We start from the raw sequence: 19,350 nt of genomic DNA, 5'->3' as shown, positions 1-19,350 counted from the left end.
GGGCTTACCCGGGCACAGCTCAAGTGCATAAAATGCAGAGGGAGGGGCATGGCAATGAGATCTGCAACTATGATTTTCGAGAGTAAGTATCATGGGCGGAGGCGGAGATAGACTTGAAAGTCTGGGGGGGGGGGCATGATGATGATGATGATGATGATGATGATATATCGGTTCATATATACATATACATTAGATCAGTCAGCTCCACCTTTGACATTGGGGGGGGGGGTGGCAATTCCTCCCCGTATTTCCGCCCATGGTAAGTATGTAAATTTATTGACTATTTCATTATTCAGTACTTCCAGCTGGAGAGAATAATGTTCCAGAATATTATTTTCCTCAGGGACTCATGATGTTGTTGAGACCAGAGCCACCCGCTCTCTCTAGTTGCATAAGAACAAGAACTCCCACGCACGCACGAACCCAGTAGATATGGTTGTTTTTTTTTCATCTAAGTGATTGTACGAAATTCGAATCATGGAACTCGCACTGCCCTATAACATTGGGGACATGTGAAAACTTCGACTTAAACTCGTAGATTAGACTCATTGAGAACTGACAGTAATCAGTATCGGGGGTGCTCAAGCACGCACACCTAAAATTGATTCGAAAAAATCAAAATCTTCTACATAAAGCTAGTGCCTAAAGATCTAAAACACTTCCGACGCCATGTAATTGATGTTTATTACTGTACCGCAAAGCCGTCCTTGGGGTGAGCGACAGGTGCAGTCTCACCGGGCCCTGCTCTTTGTGAGACTGCGCATTCACGGTAAATTATTGGAGGCTCTCACCAATTCTTAAATTATTTCTTGAATTAATTCTGAATTTTCATCAATTCTGGAATTTTTTTTATACCGTTAACTCTGAATTTTCACCAATTGCGGAATTAATTTCATATTAATTCTGAAATCTCTTTTCTCCGTTAGTTCTGAATTTTTATCAATTCTGGAATTATTTCTTTCATCGATTCTGTAAATTATATCTTTCATTAGTTCCGAATTTCCATTAATTCTAGAATATTTTCTTCCGTTAATTCTCAATTTTTTCGTCCACCATTTCTGAATTTCCATTGGTACTGAAATTGTTTCTTTTAATTAATTTTAATTCATCAATTCTGAAACTTTCATTGGTTTTGGAAATTGTTTCTCTCATTAGCTTGAAATTTTCTTCAGTTCTGAATTTTCATCGATTCAAAATTTTCATAAATTTTTGTGTTGATTTACATTTAATTGTGTGGTTAAAATTTTTTATAGATATTTCTCAGCATTTCTGTATATTCAGAAATAATAGATGTATTCCTTCCCGCCCGAAGTATATAAAATCAAGGCAAAAGGGGTCCTAACATTTTTTGGTGCAACGAAATTGTTGAAACGCATCTGGTCCCATCATTATTTTAGCTCCGGCCCCGGTATATCGCATCATCCAATATACACGCTAACTTCCATAACTCGAATTTTGAACACCTTCAAGTGATTGTAATATCTCCCTGTTTTATATATTTTCTATAAATGGAAGTTCTCTATAACTCAAACTTTCGATAACTCGAAGTTTAATAACTCTAATATTAATTGCTGGAAGCACTTCGGGATATCGAAGTTCCGAATGTATAAAATAAGACTATTAGTATATGTATTTAAGCACGTGGACCTGGTAAACATTGTGCTTAGCATGACGTAAACTTTTGATCGTGTAGGTTATTAGGAAACAGAAATGTTGGTAAATTCTCCCTGCCTGTCTATCCCGCGTGACATAGTGGTGTTCGACTTGTTGCCAAATCTTACACGCGCTTCTTGTCTCTATATTTATGAGGTGAATTTAAAAATAGAGACCTTCCTTATCCATTTTGTTTGTGGTAAAAGAAATGACTTTGGCGATGGGTCTACAGGACCCTGCCTGTTTGGTGATAGCAGAGAGGGGAAGAGGCAACTTTTTTATCGGAGCTATATTTGCGGTAGTTGTCGCGCGTTACGAATTGCATTGTTGGAAGCATTTCTCTTCGTCTTCCCACCATTGGCGTATTCATTCACAATGCAATACGTGTTTTATTTATTATCGTTGCCAAATTAGTTTTTCCGGGTCCTGAATTCGTCGAGATTTGATGGTCTGGATAGCACAGAGATTCATCGCATTCTAGTGATCTCGCTCGTAACTTTGAAGTAAGGTTGTTTTGATCGAATTATTTATTGATATTTTGGAGTTTTTAGTTTTAAGTGATTGTGATTTGTTTTTAATCGATGAATTCAATCTACTTTTAACCCTCAGTTTAAAACATGGAAATTTTTTTTTTTCTCAGCAATTTAATTTCCAACCAAAATGATAGATATCTTGGATGTAAAATGTGTTGCCTGTCGGTTGAAAATGATAGCTCTTTTTAATGATTAGGGTAAAAGATACTCAAAATAAGCATCATATGTGTTCGTATCAAGTGAAAGTGTACTTCGCCGACTATTCAGGTGAAAATCATTATCGGTGAATTGCACCGAATATAAGGAGAATACGTGTATAAATTATCTTTTTTTTTCTCATGTTAGCTCGGTACAACTTGAAAGTACTCGGTACAAGTTAAATGCGAAACTTTAGCGCTCATTAAAAGTAATTCCGTTTGGTTTTCCATATGATCAGTATATATGTTAACTAATATAAGTATTTAATTAGTTAAAAATATCTCACTTTCATATTCTTTGATTAATTTTTTACTCTTTTAACTTCTTTCTGCATAATTTAAAATTATAGGCGTCACCGCTAAAAACATCATCATAACACTGATTTCTTTCCAAGTACATACCGAGTGAATATACGAGTTAGCAAAAATACATGTAAAATATTTTTATTTACACATTGTGCGATTGATTCAAATTATAATTGTGATTTTATTCCTAGAATTCAGAAGGCACCGAATCTATTGACTGTGCAGTCAATACAGATTTATGCTGGACGCAATGCTCATTGTTGAAATCTCATGGCCCATGGCAAGGAAGTCATCCGAGTAGCTGTTGTTGGTTACATATAACATCAGATGTAAGTTTTTAATACAGTATATTGAAATAAGTTTTGAGAATTAAAATAGGTTTAAAATATAAAAATATAAAAATTTATAAAAATTAAAAGCTGAGAATTATAATTCTTACTGTTGATAGAGCTAGTTCATTTATCAGCGGGTCAATTACACAACTGGTATTAGGTTCCCCCAAAAGACTAGGCATTAAATTTTAATGAAATTTTTTTCATTGTGAAATCCTCAATCTTTGTCACTCATTATCCTACCCGTTATAAAGACGTCATTGAATACATTCAATGTTGTCATATATTCAAGAACATTTTAGTAGCATCTCACGGCTCTCGGATAAATAACCAAATGAATAAAAGCCGAAACACAGTTTACGTAATTTGCAGGTTCGTAAGCAGAAACAGAAATTTATTCTGTCACCCTAGGCAAGTATCCATTTTGGTGCCCCTCCCCCCCACGTAATTTTGAGCAAGCAAAGAGTAAACTTGGTGCATTTTCTAGTCCAGTACCAGAGGAACCGTAACATCCCCCCCCCACCCTTCCTCCGTTATGTCCTTGGTTATTTGTAATGAAAGGTTATAAGGCCCTCATGTGTACCAGGGGACTTTGGACAGTATCAATTAAAACATGTTTTTCGGCACTGCAAGGAATGCAAAGATGTTCTTTCAGTGTGATGAGAGAATATTTTAGTCCTATATTCACAGCATCGTCTTAATGCATGGACCCATCCGGGCATAGTGTATATACGCGGCCTGGGGATCTCGTGATAATGAGATCTGGATACAATTTTTGAGAGTGTAAATTGGTAGGTGAGTATATATATATATATATATATATATTTCTAACCAGGTATAGGGAGCCTCAGAAAAATCACTTTGCCCAAGGGGGTCCTATAATGTTCTTTAGACGGCCCTTCCTACATTATATGTTAATATGTGAAAAGTTTATAGTATGCACACACACACACACACTGCATATATTACTTACAGTAGAACCCCGCTAATCCAAACCGACACGCGTAATTGGTGGCTGGTCCGATCAATTGTTAAATTGTTTAACGCAGTTAAAAATTTTAGTTGAGTTAACGATTCAATCAATTCGATTAAAACTCTATTAAAATTTTAAATAAAAGTTTGTGAATTAACTCGATTTTTTGGAAAAACCGATTAGATGTCATAAAAATCATGTTCTATACAGAACATTTTGGATAAGTGACCATATTTAAAAATATTTGAATCAATATTTTCATCAAAGTAGATTCAATCAAAACTGATGATTTTACTTTCAAATTGATAGGAGTATAGGTGTCGCTGTGAAAGTTCTACATCAAAGGAGTTTTAAAAGACTACCAAAATTTATTGTCTCTACTATGAACAGTCGTTTTTCGTATTCTTGGAAGCATCAGCTCATCTCACTAGTACTATTAGAGAAGAGTTTCTCTAGGAAAACAAGTAAAACAATAATCGAAAGTAGTTTCGAAATTAGTGAATAATAAACAAAAATAACTGATTTTTTTCTTCAAAAAACAAGATCCAGATGAAGAAATCACAGCTTTAGGCAATTATGCTTAGCATATCAAATTGCTCGAAGAGGGCAGCCCTAATTTTTTAACCTTTTCCTACATTTGTTTACATCTACCGAATAGATGAGTGAAAAATGAATAAAATATATTTTTATAACATATATTAATATTATTTGGTCACAAAAATATTCGATTAAAATTCGATTAATCGATTAAAAAAATTTGATTAGCAAGTTAAAAATTTTAATCGATTCCCGGCTCTAGTAATTATGTTACCACGTAATAAGGTAATAGGACCGACACGTGTCTCGATTAGCAAAGAAAAAAAAACTGTTACAAATTGGCCGAAAACCCGGAAAAAGTACGAGCAATTTTTTTTGCTGGAAAGAATGATATTCCAAGCTGAGCTCAGGATTTATATTTTTTAAAACGCAACAAATTTTTACTATGGAGTAGGTCCATGAAAACTCTTGGCTTGAGGAAATGTTCCTTTAAAATCTTATCACTAATCTGTTTAATAAAGAATTTCAGATGATTTGCAAATGATATCAGTAAACGGTTATGCAAATACTTTTTCTCGTAGAGCAAGTTTGTTAAAGTGAAATTCGGCAGTGGAAAAAAATTAGAACAATTTCTCAAATCAGTGATAAGCTAACCTTATATATTCTAAAAACCTTGGGTACAACAGTGATTCCCAACGTGCGCTGGTCCAGGGTGAGGTAGAATCTCTGGGTATGACGTAGAATCCAATATGGGTTTAATCACGGCCTCCACATCCTGAAGCGGGGCCCCTAGGCTGGGATCTTTTGCGGGCCACCCGGTCAGACTTTTCACGGGTCCTCTTCTGTAGTTAATTTATAGCGTGAAAAATCGAAAAATGATGAGAACTGTCCCGGGCCCTGTCATCCCGGGGGGGGGGGGGGCATGGGTTTAATCAACACCATTTGTAACAGAAGGCCTCCGCGCGAAGCTTGCGACGTCACTGAAGAAGTTATTTCGCCTGTAGCCATTGGATATAGCCAAAGTATATCAGGCCGATGGATGCGATATCGTCACCTTCTTTTGCAATATATGCAATGACTACAGGTGAAATGAACTTCTTCAGTGATGTCACGAGCTTTGTGCGGAGGCTTTCTGCTACAGCTGCTTTTGGTTTAATTACGTTAGGGAGGATGAGAACAAAAAAAATTTCTGGGCGGTAGAACAGAAAGTTTAGGAACCTCTGCGGTACATCAAAGAAACTGGCTTATTCGTGAGCATTCTATTTAGACACGGCGGTTTCTTTTTTTTCTACGCGCATCGCTGTCTGGCACGATTATCAGTACTAGCGTACTTTTTAGGCTGAATTTACATCTAGAGACACTCGCCGTATTGTGTCAGACCCGGCAACAAGGCCGTAGCAAGGGGGCAGGACTTAGGGACAGGGCAGCAACTAAGGGGTGCAAGCGGATCTGGTGCCCCGAGCGCCGCACTAGAGGGGGCGCAAATTTCACTCTTTAATCTCTTCTTCAACATTATGAGGGGCCGCTAAAATGCATGCTTGCTCCAGCTGACCAATCGTCTAGTTGCGGCCCAGCTTAGGGGTCTCTACCCAACCCTTACGGGTAAAAGGCTTACATCCCGGAAAGGACAGAGCCTGGGTCGTGTCTGGTCCTCCCCCCGAAATGTCAGGAAATGACCGAAAAAAGGTGGCCAAATCTATTGTTCTATCACTCTGGTCCCTCCCCACCAAAATGAAAGTATTCCTCCTCCGAACAAAATTTCTGGCCACGGGCCTGCACGACAACCATTCTTTAACCTTTAACTCAAATATATCTGTCTGTGCCTGCGCAGACACGATACGATATACGGTATATGAATATGTTCATTGGTTTTATGTTAAAGAATGTTTGCTGTGTCTGACACGACACGGTGAGTATCTGTAGATGTGAATCCACCCTAAGTGCTACAGATCAAGAGTGGAGAACAACTTAAAAGTTGTCCTGCACTATTCCGCTTTGTTTTTTTTTTTGAGTCGCTACTATTTTTTTTTTTTTTTTTGAGAGCTGCAGTGTCACGTAGCGCAAAGGGTGTCGGCCTGGTTTTATTGCGATCTCTTCTCCAAGAGACCCATAATATGGAGAAAATGGGTCTCCCCTCTTTAAAATATGGGACCCCAGTGACAATATAAGTCGCTCCTCCTGACACATCACCTAGATCCACGCGGACACTAACTCTGTGAGCCGTTTCAGTTCATCAGGGTGTGAACATAGTGCGTCGTATATCAGATTCTGGAAACCAGATTCTGGGACGTGCGGAGCCTTGCGGGAAAGGAATGGGAAACACACCTCCTATGTTGGTATATGAAGTTGGAATATAGAGACACTTTGCTTTTTTCTCCCCTCCCAAGAAGATCAAAAATTAAAAATATTTGTAATATTCAGTGTTAAAAAAAAAAAAATGATAAAAACTGTTCTGGGCTCCGGGCTGAAGCCTTGTCGGCTCCAGTGCGGCAACTACATACTTTGTCACCCGAGCAAGCCGAAATTTTTTCGCCCCTTGCATGTAGAGGAAGCAGTTAAAAGGTGAATTCGGCGCCCGGGCACCAGACCTGCCTGCTCCCCCCCTAGTTGCGGCCCTGGTCGGCTCCACACTTTTGTGGGGGCCATGATGTGACTGAAATTTCTCATCCGATGAGAAAAGGGACGAAAAACACGAAATTCAACTCAACTACTGTATTTGGCAGAGAAGGGTTCTGAAAGATCACTCCAAGGGCGCCGTGTCGAGCCGTGGATATTGATGCATATATACGCAGGGGATCCAAATCTTAGTTGAAAGTACAAAAAAAAAGCTTTGTCAACCAAAAAAAAAAAAATAAATAAAAGTGGGCCAGTGCATGGCCCCACATCCTCGAGCAGGGCCACTAGGCTGTGACCTTTGGCGGGCCCCCAGACCAGACTTTTCATGGGCCTCCGAAAAAACAATTTATAGCTTGAAAAAACAAAAAATGATGAGAATCACATCTCGAGGTCCCGGGGCTGAAGCCCTGTCAGCCCCACCCTTGTGAGGGCCATGGGCACCAAAAATAGGTCCCACATGGGTGGAGATTTTTCTCGAGCCACCTCTGACTATATATAGTGATCAGTAGAAATAGAATTTACCCTACTTTTTTTACTTACAACTGTTAGTTCCTTGAGAGCTTTGCCGGTGAATGGCCATTAGGGCAAAAGAGCAGTATATAAACAAAAGGTGGTATATGCAGGGTTTTGCGTTCCCCCCAACCCAGCTCTTTGGGCCACATAGGAATGAAGAGTAAATCGGATGATGCTAAAATCCTGCCAGTACAAACTGGTAGAACAAGTGTTAGAAACCCTTGATCGAATACCAGAATTTAGTGGTTTGAGAGAGGTGTCATTCTCTTAATTTACTCCAGTTTGCCTTTGTGTATAATACTGATCATATATCATGAGGCAACCCCAAGAGAAGAGGTTGAGGGGTAGGATAAAGCATCCATTATATGCATATTCAGACAAGAAAGCCTTGGGTGATTTTAGGCTAACATCTGGAAGTTGTAGAATGTAAGAGTAGATAAGGTATCTTAAGGGTGAAGCATTCAAGCACCTAATCTGATGCTTCAGGCAAAGATAATTTAATCCTCAATTCCAAGTATTATATGGTTTAGACCAGGACTGGATAAATCCCAGGCGTCAGGTCACCATGGTGACTGAAAAATTGGTATATATATATATAAATTGGTGCCTAAAATTTCCTTTGTGAAGTTACTAAATTGCAAGCTGAGAGCAGCAGAAAATGTTTGGAAATTAGAGCAGCATATCTGTCAACATGAAAGAGGGCCACTATGCCCTGAAAAAGTGTAAAGAAAAATTATTTTGGATCTTTTTTTTTCAGGTAAAATTTTTTTTTGCGGTTTGTCCATCTCTGGTTTAGACTCGTGTAGTATGATCTGTATGTGTTTTTATCTGTCAATCACTGATAATCACCAATTTAACTGATAATTATTAATCTGTTACACTGTGGATTCAGTGGGTAAATCTTTAATCTTTCTTCTAGGATTTTTGCCTAAAACAAAAATACTCTGCGGCTATGATTTCTTTCTACTAAAATTGAATGAAATCAATTTATTTATTTATTTCATTTATTTTATTTTTATAAACTTTGTCTTATTGAGAAAAGGATAATTGATAAAAGTATATCAAAAGTGTCTTCCCTCCCATTTGTTGAAGTTTCTTTTTATCTTTTTATAAGGATGCACCTTTAGTTGGATACTGTTGCCATTGTTCATCATTAACATTGATGCCCATGGAAACTGAAAAGTTCCAGAAAATTGAACAATCTCAAAAGGTGAAGACTTAAATCATATCACAAAAAAAAAAAAAACAAGAAAAAAATGCACCCTAATCTTAATTTCAGTAGAGGTCAAGAAAAGAGTTTATTCTCTATTTAAATTTTTTTTTAATGCATACTTATTCCTAAAAAATTTATAAATTCAATCACACAATTGTGAATATATGCTTAAATATTATAAATGAAAAATCAAACTGTAACCATAATTAAATATGCATTCTTAACTGAGAAATATGAGTACATTTTCAAATTTGGTATGAAACTGGCACAATTTTGAAATAGTTTAAAAAAAATAAAACACTTTATTTTCTCTCTTCTCAAATAATTTATTTTTACAAATATTTTTGTGCTGCTTTTCATGCTTTTCTAAAAATGTGTTGCACCTACATAATATAAAGAATATGTTCATTAGCTGGGGTGCAAAATGATTACAGTAAATTAATGATTTTTTTGCTAACTGTGATATGAATTTTATTCAATATTCAATACATTACATATTTATCTTTTTAGAAACTCAAAGATATATCCAAAAAGTTATGTTTAGCCACAAAATCTGATTATGGATGCATTGATAAAGAATGGTGCTGTGTGAGTGAAATTGTATCATCTATTGGGGAGTTACAATCTTTAATCTCATGGATTGCAGAAAAAAAAGGGGGAAAAGAAGAGAATTATGTAATTGCTGAGAAACTGCAACAGCTAGGAAGAATCAGAAAGGTATTAAATATTTAAAAAAAAAAAAATTGTGATTACTACTTGTTTCATATATATAGTTGTGTAACAATAAAATATGTTCAGGTTCAGTAGTTTAAGTTAGATTATTTTTTTACTTTGATTATTCCTTTCCAAATGCTACAAAAGTTGATACAGGAAATAATCATTATTCTGTTGATTTTCTTCTACTTGATCATCTATACACGTATATATTATTTGTCTTTCAAAAACATATTTTTATTTCTTTGACCCCTTTTTTCATATGTATAAGTTTATGTCATTCCCAACTAAGTATAATTGTGTTTTGTGTAATTTAAATATACAGCATATCAGTGGCAAACCTTTGCACATTGCCCATACTCCAGTGACTAACTACTTACAAAGTGACAGACTAGTAGCTGGCTACTTTTCTAAGAAAACTAGATTTCAGATTTCACGCACAGAATTTTCTCAAGGTGGGGGGGGGGGGGGGGGGGTTACGTTTTTTCCTGAAAAATAAAACTATAATCTCGGCTTGAGGGGGGTTAGAACCCCAACCCATCTCCCCTTGCATACACCAATGGGCACATGTATAACAAAAATCAATATTCACTAGAAATTGTGGGTAGTTTGTTTGTATACGTTTGTACAGTCAAATCTCGATAATTTGAATGTACAGCAGCGGACAAAAAACGTATTGTTAGTTGTTTATTATTGAGTTACTGTTAGGTCGACGTATCAGAAATTCTAATTTCAGAGTGTAAAATGTGAAAAAGAAACATTTATTAAAATAACAGTGCTATTATCGTATTAGTAAAGCATGTCATATTATTGAAGATGAAGAAATTCGAAAAGATAAGTTACTCTAATTTAATCATATTTAATTACTGAATGAAAATATTTAGAAATAAACTAGATGTTCATACTGTATTATGGAAATGGACAGATGATACTCACATAAATGAAACTAACTATATAAATAAAGTGTATACAAAATATGTGTGTGTGATCAGCATGTATTCCCAAGAGATCTTTACAATCTGTCCAGGGAACTTGTTAGTGTTTGTTAGTAGACATCCATGCCTGAACTGGGATTTGAACCCAGACCTGCACAGTCAGAAGCTAAGATATACAAGATTATTTTCTGCAAAGAAATGCAATGATTTTTGGCTGCCTATCTGTTCTATCGTGAGAAAGTCATTCACATTTTGCCAGCAGACAAATGAATCTGATAAATTCTGTTGTTAAATGCTAAATTCTGTTCTTATGAGCTAAATTTTACTGCTAAATGGTGAGTAGTATTGGTAAATGCTATATTCTATTGCTAAATGCTATTTCTAAATGTCATATTCTATTGCTAGATGGTAAATTCTACCAACTAAATGCTATGTTTTAAATTTCTCTCATTCCCAAAAATTTTGACTTAAAGGAAGAAAACTTCGAGTTAAGGGAAAATTTTAACACTAAAATATGGAAAAAGTTTTGGGGCTGAGTGAGTGAGTTATTGTGAATCGACTGTATATTTTTTTAATTTTCTGTTTATACTGAATAACTTTGGTTTATGCCAGCAAACAAATTTTCTCAAATTATAAAAAAAAGAAAACTGACAACAATATTTACAGAATAAAATTTTTCTTCAACACTTGATATAAAATGAATCAAGGCAAATTTTGAATCACATATAATGAATTAAATAAGTTATTATTAAATTGAAACTAAGAAAACTTCTTTTCTTAGGTTCTAGAAAAATCAGCATCAGAATCAAGGCAACAGTTGCATGACCTTCGAAAAGAGAGTTTTGTGCCATACACAAACCCTCCATTTCAAGGAGAAGTAAACTTTTGCAAAGAATGCAGTCCTGAAAGAGATTTAAATTTGATAGATGAATTTAGAAGTAGCTTTTCTTGTTGTAACCACAATAATATTTATGGTGAGAAATATGAATCAAATCAGATGGTTTCAGAGTCCTTTGGCGATCTTTCTCAAGAAAATGAAGATTTGCATGACTCTTTAGGAACCGCAGTCAGTGAAGATGAAGGACTAGGAGAAGAAAGTCGAAGAGGCGATTCTGTAGGGATGAGTAGTTTATCAGAAATGAGTGACCATTCCAGTATTGTTAATGACATAATACTTGATGCACCTTTAGAGTTCACTGATCCTATAGCAACTATTTATAAGGATCAGATAAGCACAAACTGGATAAATGAGAAATGTCAAAGAAATTCAGTAGAACTTTGTCTTGCTGCAGTAGCAAAATTAAAAGACAGTTTAGTGACCAAAGAGAAGGAAATCACAAAACTAAAAGCAGCAAAAATGAATAAAAATGAAATAGCTGAATTACATTTGGTTGTCCGTAATTTACAGAAAAACATTGATGATTTACAATCAAGTATTTGTATTTTAGAAAAAGAAAACTCCAATTTAAAGGAACAAGTCTTGGAACTGGAGGAAGCTGAAAATGATGCCAGACTTCAAGGTCAGCGCCTTGAAGAAAAGTTATCATTTTTACAAGAAAAAGATTCTCATTTTCAAGTTGAATTAGCTGAAACTAAACATGCACTCCAGTTATGTCTTGAAGAGCTTTCTCTTAAAGATGTTGAAGAAAGGGAGCTCCAGTCACAACTAAAGTTCATGGAAGTTTTAGTTCAGAAATACGAAGAACAAATAGGCCAACTAGAGTCATTACGAAATAACCATGATAATGATTCCAGACTTAAAGATGTCACAAAGAAAAACCTTCAATCAGATAGCTCTAAACCTAGTAATGTGGAAATAAGCCAACAGATTAATAATGTTCCTAATGCTTCTATTGCTGAAGTGCCGGGTGATTTGATGAAAGACCAGTTGATGTGCCATAATATACTTTTAAATTCTCCTCTACCCTCTCAAGTAAAGCATGTATGTATTCAAACAGATTACAATACTCCAGAACTTGATAAGAGTGTTAGAAGTTGTTGTGTGCAGACTGAGCTTTGGGAAAACAAATCAGTCAGAGAACTCAAAAGAGTTGTGGATTATAGTAGTGAAAAAAATAATACAGAAGGTTGTTCAAGTAAGCCTTTTTTCTTAATTTCAACTGTTTCTTTCTAAAAAGAAAAATCTGGATAAGTAATTCTCAAATTCAATATTACTTAAACCAGCGGTTCTCAAGCTGTTTTAAGTAAAAAAAATTATGGCGGAGCCCCTTAAGCCATTATTTTAATTATTCATCAAAGTTACAGATTTATTTGTACTATTAGAAAATATTTATAATTATTTTTTTAAATTTTACCGTTTTTTTTAAATTTTCCTGGAGCGGCCACGGAGCCCCTGGAGAATGCACAAGGAGCCCCAAGGGCTACGTGGAGTACCAGTTGAGAACTGCTGACTTAAACGATTGATTCTTGAAATTGTTTGTAAATAATAATACTTGATGTTTTTGAAATATTTATATATAAAAAATTTAAAATAACTTGCTCAAACATATTATATACACCTAAAAAACCCCATGAAAATATAAATAATATTAATATTTCTTGCTAAAGCAAAGTATGATGAAGCATGGATGTTAACCTCTTTACAATCATATGCATAATATTACATCTGTGCCAGTGGAATAAATTCAAACATGTTTTTTATTTGCTTTCCTATCTCTTCACCATCGTGAAGCTTTATAGTAACCCTATTATCTACTGAAGTTGCTTTTTCTTTCCCTCCTCTTCTCTTTCTATACTCCTGTTAATTATTTTTCCTACACATAATGTATCTTTCTACTATATACATGAAAAGGCGAAAGAGAACAGGTAGGTAAAGGGTGAAAAGAGAACTTAAAAAAAAAACAAACCTCTTATCTACCTTATCTACTACTTTTTCCTTTTATATTTTTTTTCTGACCAATGTTAAAATTTTTGACCAATATGACCAATAGCTTGAAAATGCCCAAAATATGACTGTATATGTACCTAATAAAATTTTGGGGAAAACATGCAAAAAAAAAATTGAGCTTAATAAACATCTAAAGACTTTAGCAGTCTCACTCTGATTATCATAGCTTGCATAGGGTATTTTTTAACTACACCTATTGACATGACCCCTCTACAGTGAATTTATGACATAAAAATAATAATAACGAGATTTATCCTGGGCCTGTGCTGAAGTCTTGGCAATCCTACTCTTATGGAGGCCATGGCTATTGATGCAAATAAAGTATGCTGGAAATTAATTGTATATTTTTTTGACAAAATTTGACGTTCTGCCTAATTTCCTTATAACTACATGCAATAAATATGAAAAGTTTTGATTTCTTTAATATGTAGCCTGTGGAGTGTTATTAATTATAGAGAGCATTCCACATTTAATATACTGTATTCATATTGATATTATGGAAATTTTTCTTATTTCACAAAAAATTGTTTTAATACCATTCTACAGGTGTAATTCAGCAAGAATTGCTCACAAGATTACACAACTTAGTCGAAGAAGATGCTCACTTGCAACAGCAGCTGTATCAAGTGGATCAAATAAATCTTGCATTGTGGCAAAAATTGCACAACCTTCAGTTTCACATTGGAGAATGCCAAAGGGAAAATGTAACAAATAAAAGTTTAGATAATGCTGCAGCAACTTATGAAATAATCTCACTTTCTCAAAGTAATCAAGATAGCCAAGCTATAAAAGATAAAAATGAAGAAATTTTACCAACTTCTAAGAGTTTAAATGATTTAGACTGTAATGCAGATAGGTTGAAAAACTGCTTATTACGTTTAGAGAAAATCAATGCTGCTTTTCTTGGAAAACTGCAACTCAGAGAAAAGTTATATTCAGACAGAGAAAATAGACAGACAGAATGGATAAATAAAGATGATATGTTAAAAAAATCATTGAAAGAAATTTTGCAGGAAAAAACATGTCTTCTTCATCAGATACAAGAACTTGAAAACCAGAAATCTCAACTAACCATTGAGAATGAAAAAATCAGTTCTAGCTTAGAAAAGCTTAAAGAAAACCATAACGAGAAAATTTTGAATTTCGTAACAGAAAGAGATGAAATACTAAATAATGCTCAAAGTAAAATAAACAACCTTCTCACCCAAGAAAAAGAATGTTTGAAGAAAATTACAAAATTTAAGAAAGAAAGCAAAGGAACTGAGGATACTGAATTCCAAAATTTAAAAGCAAATTATGTGCAAGTGCAGTTAGATCTTGTTAGGCATCGTGATAAACTAGAAACCATGAAAATAGATTTCTCAAATCAACTGCAAAATACTGTTGATAAATATAATGCTGAGCAAGGGAAACTGATTCATCAGGTTGAAGAATATAAAGAAAAAGAATCTCTGATCAACAAGAAACTGGAAGAGTTAAAGCAAACATGCAAAGAATTGCAAGATACATTTCAGAAAAAAGAAAATGAATTAGAAGAAGGTGAATCTGAATTTAAAAGCAATGTGGAAGTTTCAGAAGAAGAAAATAAACTACTTGACAATGAGCTCCAAAAGATTTTGCTTCAAATGGAACAACAGACTGCAATAGCAACAAAAGCTCTAGGTGAAGAACGAATCAAATTAGAAAAAGAGCTTCAAGAAAATATAAGTGACTTACGGTAATTTATCACTTACATGTCTTCTCTTAATGAATACTCATAATTAGTGTGCACATTTTAATGAAAAATTTTTATTCATACAATTAAAAAGGGACCATTCCTTTTTTTCTTGATTGTGCTTTGTCAAGGATATTCTAGAGCAGTGGTTCTCAACCTTTTCTGACTTGCTGAGCCCTTTTCAGTACATAATTTTTATGGCAGAGCCCTGTTTAACTCAAGGAGCCTTTTTCAGTACATAATTTTTATGGCAGAGCCCTGTTTAACTCAAGGAGCCCTTTTTAGTGTATAATTTATACGACCGAACCCTTTAGGTCTCTTTTTTATTTATTTATCAAATTTATTGATTTCTTTTATTTTCCTCGAGCGGCTACAGAGCCCCTTTGAAGAGCACACAAAGTCCCAAAGCCTCCGTGGAGCATCAAGTGAGAACCACTGTTCTAGAGTCACATAAGCAGTTTTTTCCCTATAATATATGGGTCTGATAACCGCACTTAACTTACATAAAAAATATACTAGTTTGTTTACTTAAATAGCAACTAATTACAACACATTCTTTAGATATTGAAAAATTATACTGAACTAAATTAATTCATCAAAATATTGCATATTATTTGTTTCCAGTGGTTTTGACAGAAACATTGAGGATAAGTACATGGAATACTTTTCTATAGTCATGTCTGTTTTTTTTCACAGACACTTGTTCTCTGAAAGCTTTCACATTATTATATATTTGACAAAAAAAAGAGTTTGCTTTCTCTAAAAATTAATGATAGTTTTCCAGATGTCTAGGTGCAGTTAAATTCACACCCTTTTAGTATATTGCATTTTGAAAATAACTTTTACAAAATACAGTTGACACTTGTTTTTATGAAAATGGGACATGAACAATTAGTTTGCAAATGGGAAAGACATTCAAAGAAATGACATATTGTTGAGAGCAGAGGACTAGTTCATAAAAAATGCCAATTTATAAAATCTATTAGTAACTGTATATATTTTATGATCACAATCATGTCACAGAACAAGAAGCGTATTTATTGGGGTGGGGGTTAATGGCTATAGCCTAAGGAGGCAAGTTCAGAGCACAGCAAATTTGAGGAATGCGTGGTCAAGAACATTAGTAGAATGGGATGATAGCAAAAGTTGTATACTTCGCAGTTGGTAAAACAATAAATCCACCTCTACCTACAGAGCAAGAGACTGGGTCAATGAGCCACTTAGAGAGTTTGCAAGCGTGTGAGTGAACAAAAGAGTTATCTAGAGAGCAAGGGACTGATTGGTGAACTACCAAAACAAGTGATCTAAAGAGTTTGTGACCAAAACAGTATGCTAGCATATGATTGACCTGGAGACTAAGATTACAGGTCAGTGAGTGACCATGGTCCCCAAAAGGGCAGGGCTGACAGCTCTAGTCCTGAGGGCTGGGATGGTTCTTAACATTTTTTTGTTTTTTTGTTTTGTTTTCACTATAGAGGGGGGGGGGCATCAAAAATCCACAACTGCTACAGCTGCAGGAAGTGGGGTCATGAAAGTGACCTAAAGGGTTCGCAAGCATGTGAGTTACCAAACTGGTATATAACCATATGAGTGGCTAAAAGCATGTGCAAGCATGTAAGTGACCAAAATAGTGTGCAAAGATGTGAATGGCAAAAAGAGTGGCCTAGAGAGTGAGGGACTTTATTGGTGAACAACCAAAAAAAGTGACATAGACAGTGTGTAAGCATGGGAGTGACCAAAAAACTTGAGTGACATAAAGATGGCTATTTACAGGGGCGGAGGCTGAGCAAGCTATAACTGCTGGTAAGCAAATTTGAGGAATGAAAATTAGACTAAGATGGAAGAAGGGCAGCAAATTTTGTGTAACCCACAATCGGCAAAACCGTAAATCCACCTCTGCACAGTATGGCACATATTGGGATAAATTGAGAAGCTTTCCATATTTAGATGAGACAGTCATAATTTTTTATGGGCAGTATATGTATATATAATCATAATTATTGTTTTTTTTTATTGCTCTTATTGAGTTGCTGTATTTTTTATATAGTTTAGATATATATTCGACATCCATATTTTTTTGGGCATCTTTTTTCAGCCACCTTAGAGGGTATATGCATTTACTAAAATTGGAAAACGTGTGTACTGGCATGCAGGCTGCGTACAGAGCTTCATGAGAAAATAGCCATGGGTCTCCCTTGCTCAGCAAAAATAATTATTATGAATTATCATTTAGATTTTCATGGGCATTTTCTTGGTTAAAATGCATCCCCTTTGTTTTTTATTAATTGTTTTAAATTGTTATTTTTTTCTATTTCTATTACCAAGTGCACAGTGCCTGGTACATAGGCAGAGATAGACTTCATAGGCTGGGGGTGGGGGCAGAATGATGATGATGTCAATTCATATATATGCATATACTTTAGATCAGTCGGCTCAGTAATGTGACCCATGCACCTCCTATGTACCCCTGTATCTGACCCCCAAGTCCCCCCCTTGCTACGACCTTGATCTCCGCCCATGGCCTAGTAGAGCCTACATTAGTAGCGCACCCCTAAAAGAAGCTCTGTTAGTATACTCATGTTAAGATCCATGAAACCAAATCACATTTTTCCATGAAACTGAATGAGTGAAACCACATTTAATTTCAAAACTATATGAACTTATCATTTATTATTTCTAAATTTAAGGTCAAAAGAGGAAGTGTATAAAGCCAGAATAATGGAACTTGAATTAAATGTATCACAACTGCATCTTGAATTGCAACATTTAAGTGAACATTCTCATACAGAAGCTGATGCAGATGTAAATTCTGGAAAAATTACCAGTTTCAATTGTGATCAATTGCTGAATGAACTACAGGAACTGCGCAATCGAGAGACAGATCTGAAAGACAAATTAGATGACATGGAAAAAAAAGAAGCTGCATATAAAGAAACTCTGGAACATGCTGATAGAATTGTTGCAACCGTTGAAAGGGGATATAAAAATAAAATTGAAGAACTTGAAATGTCTGAAAGAAGTTTGAAACAAAGAATAGGATACTTAGAAGAAGTTGAGAATCGCCTTCGTATGGCACTTCAAAAAGAGCGTAGAAATTTAAATGGTAGAACACCCGATGATTTGTTACTTGAACTTTCAGATGCAGAAAAAAGAGAGAATTCCATGAAAGAGAAAATTGTATCTCTTGAGCAATGTCAAAGAGTCAGTTTGCAGAGGATTAAAGAGCTGGAAAAGGTAATATCTTATTAAGATAATTGAAAGTTGAAGGAAAAACCTTGGATGTTTGAAACTTTGTGAAAATGCCTATTGCATTACACTTTTGAAAGCAAAACATCTTAAATAGTTAGCAAAAACACACAGAAAATATAAATATATATAGAGGGTAAAAATGAAAATTCAAGTGGAATCTTCAAAAAATATCAGTTATTCAACAGCAAAATTTGAATATCGCAATTGATATGATTTTCTTAGTGCACAATTAAAATAATGACTTATCATAAAATTATATAGTGATAAATGCTTATATTGATTACCACACTACTATAAAATTCCTTAAAATTCATTGTCATGCATTCATTTATTCATTGCATTTATATATTTAATTTGTTCATGTATATACTTAATTCATTAATTTATTACAGATTCAAGAAGTATTAGAACATCAAGTTAATGACTGTGAAGAGCTAGAATCATCCATGAAGAAATTACAACAAGAACATGATACTGTTCGCAAAGAGCTAGCAAAAGTTAAAATTTCAGAGAGCAGCCTAAAAATGGCTCTTACTCAAACAGGAAATTTACTTGAAAGTCGAGAACTAGAAGTAAAATCAGAAATGAAACAGTTCAATAAAGAAAAGAGGGATTTAGAAGAAACTATAACTCAGTTGAGGTCTCAGGTAAGGGAACTGAAACAAAGATTAGAAAAACATTCTGTTGAAGAAGAGCCAGCAGATGAAATTCTTTTTCAAGAGAGACCTCTTTCTTTTGATCTTCAGCCCAGCATTTATTCTTCTAATGAATGCAATGAGTTCAAAGTAAGTTAAATAGCATATATTCAGTTGAAAATTAAACATATTTAAATAATTAGTTTTGATGATAGACTGATTAGCAATTGAATTACTTTTCAACTGGTATACTGTTACTGTTGATTTCCAAGCTAATTGAAAAAAAAATTCAAGGTACCCTAAGTCTTCATTTATGGCGAAA

General features: G+C 34.7%; 1 protein-coding gene across 3 annotated transcripts in view; it reads left to right on the top strand.

Annotated features, from left to right (window-relative positions):
* The window catches only part of LOC149080596 (uncharacterized), a 79,047-nt gene that overhangs the window by 44,004 nt on the left and 15,693 nt on the right, over nt 1–19,350 (top strand). For 2 of the 3 annotated variants that reach the window (XM_089239737.1, XM_089239738.1), the window contains 7 exons: nt 2,881–3,018; nt 8,775–8,870; nt 9,384–9,590; nt 11,304–12,618; nt 13,977–15,147; nt 17,832–18,378; nt 18,786–19,178. In XM_089239737.1, the coding sequence (XP_089095863.1) occupies nt 2,881–3,018; nt 8,775–8,870; nt 9,384–9,590; nt 11,304–12,618; nt 13,977–15,147; nt 17,832–18,378; nt 18,786–19,178 (3,867 nt within the window). Of the gene's footprint in view, nt 1–1,912; nt 2,157–2,880; nt 3,019–8,774; nt 8,871–9,383; nt 9,591–11,303; nt 12,619–13,976; nt 15,148–17,831; nt 18,379–18,785; nt 19,179–19,350 lie in introns of those variants that run through there. The other variant, XM_089239739.1, reaches the window with a different exon arrangement.

This window comes from Pholcus phalangioides, unplaced genomic scaffold (assembly GCF_987345545.1).
Source record: "Pholcus phalangioides strain wild (caught in Gottingen) unplaced genomic scaffold, Ppha-v1.0 ptg000011l_1, whole genome shotgun sequence".
Lineage (NCBI taxonomy): Eukaryota > Metazoa > Arthropoda > Arachnida > Araneae > Pholcidae > Pholcus > Pholcus phalangioides.
This window is presented reverse-complemented; position numbering and strand designations above follow the sequence as displayed.